This window comes from Abramis brama (assembly GCF_963993115.1).
Source record: "Abramis brama genome assembly, chromosome: 20".
NCBI classification, from domain to species: Eukaryota; Metazoa; Chordata; class Actinopteri; order Cypriniformes; family Leuciscidae; genus Abramis; species Abramis brama.
Window position 1 is genome coordinate 1,222,176 of NC_139982.1, and position 11,161 is coordinate 1,233,336.

General features: G+C 37.9%; 2 protein-coding genes across 2 annotated transcripts; one reads left to right on the plus strand and one right to left on the minus strand.

Moving 5' to 3' along the window:
• Window positions 1-1,431: 1,431 nt before the first annotated feature.
• Window positions 1,432-3,431, plus strand: LOC311071566 (uncharacterized protein). Its single transcript, XM_084095967.1, has 6 exons — window positions 1,432-1,602; window positions 2,201-2,289; window positions 2,411-2,522; window positions 2,630-2,738; window positions 3,153-3,223; window positions 3,308-3,431. Exons 2-6 carry the CDS (start codon window positions 2,210-2,212, stop codon window positions 3,407-3,409), a joined length of 474 nt encoding a protein of 157 aa, XP_083952093.1. The 5' UTR covers window positions 1,432-1,602; window positions 2,201-2,209; the 3' UTR covers window positions 3,410-3,431.
• Window positions 3,432-7,077: 3,646 nt separating this feature from the next.
• On the minus strand, window positions 7,078-10,341 carry LOC311071054 (endonuclease domain-containing 1 protein-like). The gene is made up of 3 exons (XM_084095266.1): window positions 10,208-10,341; window positions 9,394-9,779; window positions 7,078-8,972 (listed from the first exon to the last, which is right to left on the minus strand). The coding sequence occupies exons 1-3, from the start codon at window positions 10,329-10,331 to the stop codon at window positions 8,379-8,381; spliced, it is 1,104 nt and encodes a 367-aa protein (XP_083951392.1). The 5' UTR covers window positions 10,332-10,341; the 3' UTR covers window positions 7,078-8,378.
• Between the last annotated feature and the right edge of the window lie 820 nt (window positions 10,342-11,161).

The following is an 11,161-nucleotide window of genomic DNA, read 5'->3' on the forward strand; positions in this document are numbered from 1 at the left end:
GTAAATGTTAAACAGGCACATAAGTATGCCTTTTAGGTGTCCATGTACTTCTGGCCATATAACAGTAATGTCTATATCAGTCAAATATGTAAGTGATTTAACATTGACGTTGTGTTTACAGTTAGAAGGCTGTGGGCTGCAGGAGACTGTGGCCAGGTGGAAGCGGTTGTTGGACCATATAAGCTGTATGATTCATCCCTCCGTACACTGCATGGGACTGAGTGGCTGGCTGATGACGTAAGATACCAAACTACAGTGTTGAAAATGTATCAAAAGAGAAAATCGAAATGTTGGTTTGATGTATTTTTTCAATGCAGGTTATTGATGCATACGTGCACCTTCTCATTAAAAAACAACAGGCAAGTGGGAATTATATTTATTTAGCTTTAGATATTTTTCATCTTTGTTATATTGCATACTTTATAGATATTTTCTTACTTTAACTCATGTGCAAAATATCTAATGTATTAACTAACATGAACTAACCATGAGCAATACATTTGTTATTGGTTTTGTTAATCTTTTGTAAAAGTTAGTTAATACAAATACAGCTGTTCATTGTTTATTTATGTTAGTTCACAGTGCATTAACTAATGTTAACAAGATTTTAATAAAGTATTAGTATGTTGAAATTAACATTAACAAAGATTAACATTATTATTATTATTATTATTAAAGTGTTACCAATTTTGCATTATAAAATGTTATTGTTTTTCACAGAAACCTGTTCATCAGCTCTGTGCTGTTGTTGCGAGTTCATTGTTTTCTGGAAAATTCAAGGGAATCAGAAAGGTAATTTATTTGTCACAGTTATTATATTGCCATATAAATTATCAATAATCTTTATCAAAACCATTCCTCAGATGAAATTTCCAGTGGAAGAAGAGTGGATATGCCCAGTAAACATTGGGGGTCACTGGATTTTAGTGGTTTGGTTACCTTTCATTGTTCATTCTACACTGCAAAATTATTTACATAAATTATCATTTATAAAGATATTTTGATTGACTTTTGATGCAGCACAGCTCAGTCACTTTGAAAACAACAATCTCTTAAAGGGACAATATGTAGCTTTTTAGGTATTTCATTATCTAAAATCAATATTTTTATTCATAAATATGCCCTCAATGGTGTCCAAATACCTCTGCCAATGATCAGACTTGTCCTCGTAAACGAAGAATTTATTATCTTTATATGGGACGGGTAGGTCCACGGAGGCTTCCATGTAGTTCCGCCATCTTGAAAAACTATAATAGCAGAGAGGGACAAAAAGTACTAGGCCAACGCGTTTCCACAACTGCGTTTCTCCTTCCGTTTCTCCTTCCACAACTGAAGCCAGCAGAAGCGGAGGAGCAGAGCAGAGAGAGGCGCTTGTCACTGCCCCGGCAAGTTTAAAAGACTGCACTGCACGGTTATTTATACACCGTTCATTCATACATATGCTGAGTCACAGGATAAGGAGTCCTCGTCGTCGAAAAAGTCCAAAATAGACCGTAAAAGGAAACGTGACCGGAGATTACAATAAGGGTTAATGTCGGGATAGCTAATGCAGGAGAAAGCTTTCAAAAGAGACGCTGAAGTTGCCTGCTTTCTTCTCCACAGGTAAGTCAATGTTACGGTCTTAATTACAAGCTTCTTTTTCATTGCTTGGTTGTGAACTTTATTATATAGACAGTAGAACATTTATAGTTATATCTATTTATCTATTCTATTCATAGTAAGTTAAACAGGCTCTTTGATGATTAGCAGCTAACGTTATTGAGTAAAGTAACGTTAGAGAAGGCACGGATGATGATGATGATGATATCTAACAATGCACGTACTTCAACAATATAACGAATAAAGGCGGCATTACTACTAATTACCATAGTTAATGTTTTTCACAGTCAGTAATTCATACTGTAACATTCTTTTTTTCGTTGATTCAAGTTTCAGTTTGTTTTAAATAACAAACCTGTTCACCCGAAGAAAAACTCGAAGTGCTATTATAAGACATCCTGTCATAGCTTTTTGGTACATAACGGCTACCGTAGATGCAACGCGCATTTGGAAAAGTGAGGCACTGGAGAGCACTATTCGTTTGAATGCAAAATACAATTTCACCACTAGATGGGAGAAAATCCTACTTACAGTCCCTTTAAATAAATATAAATGTCATAATGTGATGAGAGAATAACATTAATTTACTAAATATTTTTAGATCGTCAACATGTCTGACAAGGTCCTTCTGCTGATAGATCCATTGGCAAACGAAGGTGCCTATGAGCGTAAATTTCTTCGGAACTGGAGGTAACAGTGCTTGTGAGAATGTTTTAGCTTTAAAAGCATACAGATTGATCAGATTGTATGTTAATAGAATCTGTGTCTCTGTTATATTATTTTCTTTCTTTTTTTTTTAAACAATAATTAGGAATTTCTTGAAGCTGACAGGCTGTGGAGAACAGGGAGAGAAATGGATGGTGCACACAATGCAGCACAACAAGCAGCAGGACTCCAGCAGCTGTGGCATTTTAGTGTTAAGGGTAAATGTGTTTGTACAAATGTTATTATGCTAATACTACCAATTGCATATCATTTACCTCTAAAAACCTCTAAAATTACTGTTATCTGCTAAAATGTCATTTTGTAGTTTGCTGAAGATTATCTTAAGAGTGGAGTCATCATTACTGTCCAGACATCTGCACAAGACATGAACATGGCACGATTAGAAGTAGCTTGTACATTGCTTCAGCATAAAGGTCAGTGGCAAACTACTAAAGGTGATGCATTTGAGCTTCTGTGCGAACCAATGAGGTTTGTTCTCGTGTGTCAAGCAGTTTCAGTTTAGCTTCTGTTTATGTTTGGTGATCAATGTTCATATGTGAATAAAAGCCAAACTTCAATCTGTTCATCATATAAAGCGATCGATCAGATGAAAATAACCGTAATTTGGTAATGTGCCTTTTTATCTTATTTAACCCGTGTGACTTGTGGCAAAAGGACTGGAATTGGGAACCCCTGGTTTAAATTGTCATCCATCTGTATGTGTGTGAATACTTGGTAAAATGCATTTTCTTTCTTACTCACAAATTAAACATTTGTAGAGTACCATGATTCATTTACTCAGAAAGAATGAAGTTGCCACAGTTACAAACTAAACCCACTGTTTCTAGGGAATGCAGATGATTACTGCGTGGTATGCTCCTTGCTTGAGAAAGATGCAGATCAGAGCATGATTGAAATGGTAAAGTATAACATAAAAATGTGTATATATTGTACCTCGATGTGAAGTTTTATGTATCTAATGCTGCTTTTTATTTTTTTGTAGGTGCAGTGTGATTTGTGCAGTAGGTGGGCACATTTTGAATGTGCCAAATATGAAAAAGATAGTTGTGCTACATATATGTGCAAAAAGTGCCAGAGAGTGTGAATGTGAACAAAGTAGGTAGTACTTGACACATAATCAGAATGTCCTAACTTTAATGTTGTGTGAAATGGCACAAGGCTTTAAATAAATAAATAATAATTTACTGTTTTGCCAGATTCAGAGTACTTTTAAAATGTTTGTTTCTAGGGCTGGCATAGTGTTCTGCTTCTGTAAAATAAACTGAATAAAGTATTCATACAGTGCATATGGAGTGAGTAGTTATTTGATAGGGCATGTTGGTCTATCAGAATATGCTACTCTTGACGTGCTATTACAGAATATGTGACTCCTGACATCTTGAAGATGACAAAGTATCTGTCAACATGCTCTCCATATTCATACAGTGCATATGGAGTGAGTAGTGATGTAAAATAAAGTGAATTTGCACTGGGAGCATTATTTGATAGGGCATGTTGGTCTATCAGAATATGCTACTCATAAAGTTCAGTTACCAAGGAAAGGTTTGCTTTGACAGGTCAAATATGAATATTTGATGATTTTTACTTTTCACGCCATTTAAACAAAACAGTACAGTGCAGCATGTAGTAGGTACTCATAACTTTGAATTTTATTATAATTGTATATTTACAATTATGTCATTTTTACTTGTATATAATTTTTACTTGTTATATCAAATGTGATAATTGCTTCATTTAAAATATCAAAATATGCTTCCCATACACTTACCCTGTTTTAAATAAAACAACACTGTCAAAATACACCATTATATGGAAACGCATAGGGTAGAATGAATTGACATTCTCTGTGATCGATTCGCGCTTCGGGTAGCATTTTTCGACAAGGCAGCGCAAATCGACAGAACACCGGCGCGATCAGCGCGACACGGAGGGCAGCGCAAGCACCGTGGTTATCCGGGTGGACTCAAGTTCATAGAAACACGGAAGAACGAGAAGGAGATTGTGCAGGGAACCAGCAAAATGGTCCCGAGGAGCGAGGACGAAAGGGAGGACCCGCGCCTCACGAACGCCTTAACCCTTTAAGACTGACGGGAGCGCCGGCGCTCCCGTTTGCGTGTGTCTGTTTAAGAGCCTATAGAAACTGAAACCAAATCGCTAGCTCAATAACTTTTTTTGCATACAAAACCAGAGATGTAACATGTTCAGATCAAGCCTCCAACATGCTCCTGTTGCGTTGTTTTCACCCTCTAATGAGTCTGTACAAATTGCGTAATATGCGTTTACAAAAAAAAAAACACAAAAATGCATTGCACGTCTTTGCACACATGTTCTGTAGATCTGCGATTGATAGTTACATCTTCCGATGCTCATTGACGTATCACGTTCTGTGCACTATGACCCCAAAGGTTGTCACATGTTGTGACGTCACAAGCTGCGTCATTTGACCATGCGTTTGACTCCCATTTGCTGTACCGGTATGTTTCTTTCTTTTCGTTATTGTCTTTTTATCATTGCTTCATTTTATCATTTATTTCTCCTTTACACACTCACAAATACACTTTTACAAATGCAAGCACATTCACACACACACGCGCACGTAACATTATGTCTAGTCTAAACGAAAGTACACGGACGCGGATGTTTTGGCAATACTAATTGCGTCCGATGAAGATGAACTCTCCGTCTGCTCATCGGCTCCAGATTCCGTTTCAAGGACGAAACCGACTTTCTTGAAGGAATAGATCCGTCCCAGGAAGAAAGCCAGGTGTGCAGCCAAAGAAAGAAATGACGTGCAGTGCATTTTTGTGTTTTTTTTCTTTTTTTTCTTTTGTTTTTGTAAACGCATATTACGCAATTTGTACAGACTCAAATGAGTGTATCTTAGAAACTAATTTATGTAAACAGTTCAAATTAATTCTGTATAGTTTTAAATTGTTTTATCAGGAAGAAAGCCAGGTATGCAGCCAAAGAAAGAAATGTGCAATGCATTTTTGTGTTGTTTGTTTGTTTGTTTTTCTTTTGTTTTTGTAAACGCATATTACGCAATTTGTACAGACCTATAAATGAGTGTATCTTAGAAACTAATTTATGTAAACAGTTCAAATCAATTCTGTATAGTTTAAAATTGTTTTATGCACGTTTTTCACATTGACAAGTTTGAGGTTGGCATTTATCAAATTTCTGTATTGAATAAAATATGTAGAAAAAAAAAAAGATTTTTTTTTCCTTTTGTTTATTGCACTTTTGAGATATTTATCTAGTTACTATTGATTTATTACAAATATAGCCTTCAAATTGGGAGAGTAAGGATTATTTTGATGTATGGCATATGAAAATGCTCAAAAGAATGACAGCACAGCATGTAAAAATACAAAGATATACTCTGGCAGAACTGTTCTATGGTAGGTCATAAAGGGTTAAAGAGAAGCAGCAAGATGTTAGTGCCTCTCTTTCCACTACAATCTTCCAGACATCTTACATGCCACTTACCAAAAGACGACATCACCCCACATATAATCCCCACAGGCTACTGTTTACCGCGATCATCATAACCACCGATTAACTGGGGTACAGGAAGCAACGCATTAACAGTGATATAGCGGCTCAGTATACTGCACGCCATCATAACCACCACTCAATACAGGGACAGTTTACATGCCTGTAGTGATGTTACGTCTGACACCGACGCTCCGAAGCTTGCTTCAAACTCGAACGGTCCTTGCAATGAACCACTGCTTCGGAGCTTGTATCATTACGTCACTAGTCACGTGAAAATGACTTCTGAAGCAAACACACTAGGCTTGTTCGACTTCATGCAGCTCTGCGCAGACCGATCGGCGGCTGACTTGAAGCAGTGCATGCTGGTTAGAAATTTTGTCCGACTTGATGCAGCGCCGACGCCACGTGACTGTGACGTATGCCATCAAAGCACCGCGAGAGCGATTCGAGAGTAGCCGGAGAACTCAGCCAGCGCAGCTTCTCAAGAGCGGCTGCACGAGGGCTGATGACGACACAGCTGTTCCACGATTGGCCAGATTCACCGCATGACAACGATCACGTGTGTTTCGTGTTTATTTCGAACACATTTAGTTCCTCTAAAGCTCTCAAATCAGTTTATTATAATAGTGAACACTCTTTTCATGTCGTTGTCATGTTATATTGTGTCATGTTTATCAAATTAAAACTGCTTAAAAAACGTAGACTCCACTTCATTGATAGTACCTTATGTTGAACTTTATTCTTGTTCAAACAGACGCTGTATAAAGCTGTGCATAAAGTATTGAATGAAAATGTCTCTGAAACATCTGTGTATTATTTGGCAAATATTGCATTTATTTCACTTCAGCTGTGGTAAAGTATGCAAACACCACGTGAGCGGTCACTACGGGAACCAGAAAGTGTCCGACTTCACGTCTCCGTTTGCAGCTCCTCCCGCCTGTACACGGCTACTCTCGCCGATCGGTTACATCCAGCCGCAGCCGATGTCCAACACACCTACTGGTTCACTCCTGTAGTGAACCACCTGACTGCTTTGACAGCCCAATCCAGTGTTGACAGGTTTGAAACCTGGCGGCTGTATTTCTTATAAAAGTGAAGGTAAAAAAAAACTATAGAAACCGTTACAGAAATTCTATTGGATTTAATGGTTTTCATGGGAATTTTATTGGTTGTAATGGGAATTCTAGTGGTCTCTGTGGGTCTACTGATATGTGTTGGGTTGTATTGGTGGGGGCATTAAATCCCAATGGAATATGTCCCAAACACACTACAAAAAAGAATTATGTAGTGGTTTAAATGGTAAAAGCCAATGGTTCCTATTTTAATATAAACCATTAGAATTTCTGTGATGGTTTCCAACTTTTTTTAAGCTGGTCTGATCTTCTGTCCTTGTCTAAAGAAATAATTACACACACACACACACACATCATGCTTAATGTTTTTTTATCAAGGTGAACACATGAAATTCATCAGTATCTGTAAAATTCACCTACATAAATGAGTTTCACAGCACTAACACTGGTTCAGCTTTGATCGCCTCAGTAAACACGTAATAAATGGGGCGTTACTTGCATTTTATGGTTGTCAGCTTTGTTGCATTACATTTACTTCACCAGGAGATGGTGCTGCAATTTCTATCTGAATGAAGCTTCGAGTAGGCTAATGAACCATTTTCGACACAATTGTATCAGAAAGCAATAATGCTTCGAAACGCTTCATTTGGCCATCACTACATACCTGAAGGGTGGGCAAACACCTATTCTGAGCTGATGAAATGCACCGTCGGAAAAGTGCTTAAATGAAACGCTACAATTTGAAGAGATAACACATCAGTAGCGTTCTAAACACACGATTTCAAACACTTGCTACCAGCACATACCTGAGGCGCTAGTGGATGACGCACGAGGGGGCGGAGCAAAGACGTGACGCATCTCAGGATACAGCCAACCCGCATTAAATAGACCATACCCCCCCCTGATAGGACACCACAACTGTCAATCACTTAACTAAGCCTGTCACAATCGTATAGATGACATTGTATTATATGATGCTCATAAGTTTCTTCATATTGCGTTAGTAGCTGATAACACCAAATCAGTAAAATAATAAATATTGCCTGTTTTTGCACTTCCTGCTTGAGAATTTCTGTCCATTGAATGGATGACCTTAGCACACGTGTGGTTTTAACACATTTTGGTTCACTTGCAAAAAGAGCAGTGTGAAAGCAGACCACACCAAACAAGCAAAAATCAACATTGTATTTGGTCCGGAACAAAGCTGAACTAGCGGACTTTCCTGGTGTTAATACATCCTAAGACACATTTGCACACAGTCTTTATTAAATGTAACTGATTACACATCCAGCATTTATTACACACACATGTTAATCCAGTAACAGTGAAACAGTGAAGTGGACAAAGATGGCTGGAGATCTTCATTAAAATAACAGAAAGGCAGGACAGGATTATGAAGTCATGATCTAGAGTATGAAGATCTGATTCCAGATATTACCAACTCCAGTCAGAGATGTAGATGCCAGATCATCCACTTTTAGCTCATAGGCTAAAGTCTTCAACTTCCTGGGGTATTTTGCGGTTAGGAGGTGGTGTGGGTGGTGGTGCTGGTAGGCCTGGGAAAATTACAATATTCACACCGTAATCTGTGGTCAGCCGTGTCTGTAGGTCTGTAATTGATAATTCCTCCACTACATCATTTTGATTAGGTCCAAAGTAACCCTTCCCTGTGTACCGGTTCTCACCGTTCTTCAGACAACAGAAGGCTCTCCAGTAATACTTTGAGACAGTCACTCTATCTTTCAGTTGTGGTATGTTGTGATCAGGAACTACACCAGTCACCACATAAGCCTCAACATTTCTATCACAGGCTTTCACCAGATCAGTAATAACTTTGCCCTCATGAACCCTCCATTTACCCTGATTGAAACTTTTGTCCTGTGGAGCGGCGTTGGTCAGGGTGGAGGTGGCCAGCATGGAGAGACGATTGTCTGTGTGCTTAACTGGGTAGAGGTGACCTTTCTGATAGCCAATGCCAAACTTATCAGAGCCTATATAGTCAATATTCATAGCCTGCTTATTAAGGTTTTCGCCATGTTCTTTACATGCCATCCATGCCTCAGCACCTCCATCCAGCTAAAGGACATGAGAGAGAAAAAAACAACTCAGACTTTCAGTCAAAATTCACGTCAATTATTGTCATTTCAAATAAATATACTGGTCCCACTTTAATTTAGGTGTCTTTAACTATGTTCTATCATTTTAATAAATCATTTGATACAATGCACTTTTTGTGGTACATGTTTTTATATTTTATACTTGTATTTAAACATGACCTGCATGTAATTACGTCTATAATTATTTTCTGTAATTACATCTATAATAACACTGTTAACCCCTTAAACCCACACATACCTGTGCTAATATTACCCGTATCATCCTCAGCATCAACACTATAAGCCTATATTGTTCTTTATTTTTTGATGTAAGTACATAGTAGTTTTAGGAAACCTAAAGTGTGACCAATAACTACAATAATATACAGTTGAATAATTACCTGAGGTTCGATGTACCAAGGATTACACCTCCCAACATCTATGCTCCTCCTGAACACATACGCAGAGTAGATGGGGATCTTCCCTGTTGTGTTGTACAAAGTTGCATAAAAATAGTTAGGCTGATCGTTGTTGTCCCGAAGACACTGACAGATCTCCTTGACTGAGGTGAACCATGGTGGTGGTGCTGTGAATTGAGGAGGAACTTCATTCAAAAAGAACTGTCTGCATAGAGCAAAGTCCTTCACAACCTCACTCAGAGAGAGGCAAGGCAACAGAAGGAGAACAAGCAGTTTCATGATGAACTCAAACTGTGAGAGCAGAAACTGAATCTCTGGATTTCTCTGTGTCAGAAGAGGCGAGAGTGGAGAATGTAGATGTTCTCTCTCTTTATAGAGTTTAACACACAAGGGGAGGAGATAGAAACACACGTCTGTAGACATGGACAAAATACACAACTCCATCATGTGTGTCTTTCAAATCTAGCCTAAACCATGAGCTCAACGGCTCAACTTTGAAAATGGACAACAACTTTATTTCAATAATTAATTTAAATATAAATTTAAATTTAATTCATACTTTAAAACACATTTGGGGATATTTTGGGGATATTTAATTTTATTCTATCAATCAATAAATTCCACTAGAAACAAACTTTGTTGTATTATTTTATTTTAATACTGTGAAGCTGCTTTGATACAATCTGTATTGTGAAAAGCGCTATACAAATATACTTGATTTGATTTGATTTGATTTGACATTTATACTTTATGGAGGAGAACAGAGTGACAAATTATAATTGCTGCTGAGGCTTACCAGTGGAGAAGGGAGTCATGAAGGCAGGGAGGAATCCCAGGAAAAAGTCACCCGCGTGAACACACAAACACTGAAAAACACGACAGTGAACACAGCAAAGGAAACGTGGTAGACAACACAGCATGCAGGAAGGGGACACCACCACCCGGGCACCAACACCACCACCTTCGGCTCTCAGCAACTGAAACAGGGACACAAACACACACGATCAAAGGGGATTCACTCAACAGAAGAAAATCAATATAATATTTAAATAAAAAGAGCAAACTGAAATAATCTTAATCACAAAATAGACAAACTGCCAGAACCAGCAATGGTTCCAGAACGGCAGTACACAAGAAAAATAATATATAGTTCTTAAAAAAAACACTTCTCAATGAACCAAGAAAAACAAAATGATATGTATAATTAACATACAATGAGACCTTGGCCAAGGAAAACAAATTCAGTAATAAAACAATCAAACAACTATAAATACATCTTTAACTAAATTAGTTTATCCAATGAGATAAACTAAAGTCGATGATGAAAACAAAACGAAAACAAAACAAAAATGCAACTCTTAACTAAATTGAAAGCAACATAACATAACAAAAAGAAAAGAAAACAACTTAATCAGCCAAATCATAACTGTAAAGAGCCAACCCCCTCAGTTAAGTTACATTCAGACCGGTTGAAATACTAGCCTGCATACAACAGCTCACATTTGACCGTATGGCCGTGGTTGCCCAGTAGCCGTGAAGGCAGAACAAGCGTTGAGTAGAGTTACTGATACAATGTTCAAAACATGCACCTTAATCAAACAGCTGTCCAGGACGGGCGTGCGGCAATCGAGTAAAGTGGCTGGTACAATGTTCAAAACATATACATTAGGAAACAGCAGTCCAGGCAAAACAGCAGCTAGTGAATAAATGTTCTGCGGCTGAAGTCAATCTCCAGTTGAACCTGTCCAGT

Bases quoted from the DNA above. Each gene is read 5' to 3' on its own strand.
- LOC311071566 (XM_084095967.1), top strand. From the start codon at position 2,210: ATGTCTGACAAGGTCCTTCTGCTGATAGATCCATTGGCAAACGAAGGT. The intron at 2,523-2,629 runs GTAAATGTGTTT...GTCATTTTGTAG, and splicing joins GTGGCATTTTAGTGTTAAGG to TTTGCTGAAGATTATCTTAA. The intron at 3,224-3,307 runs GTAAAGTATAAC...ATTTTTTTGTAG, and splicing joins ATCAGAGCATGATTGAAATG to GTGCAGTGTGATTTGTGCAG.
- LOC311071054 (XM_084095266.1), bottom strand. From the start codon at position 10,331: ATGCTGTGTTGTCTACCACGTTTCCTTTGCTGTGTTCACTGTCGTGTT. The intron at 9,780-10,207 runs GTAAGCCTCAGC...AACTCTATAAAG, and splicing joins CATGACTCCCTTCTCCACTG to AGAGAGAACATCTACATTCT. The intron at 8,973-9,393 runs GTAATTATTCAA...CATGTCCTTTAG, and splicing joins CTTGGTACATCGAACCTCAG to CTGGATGGAGGTGCTGAGGC.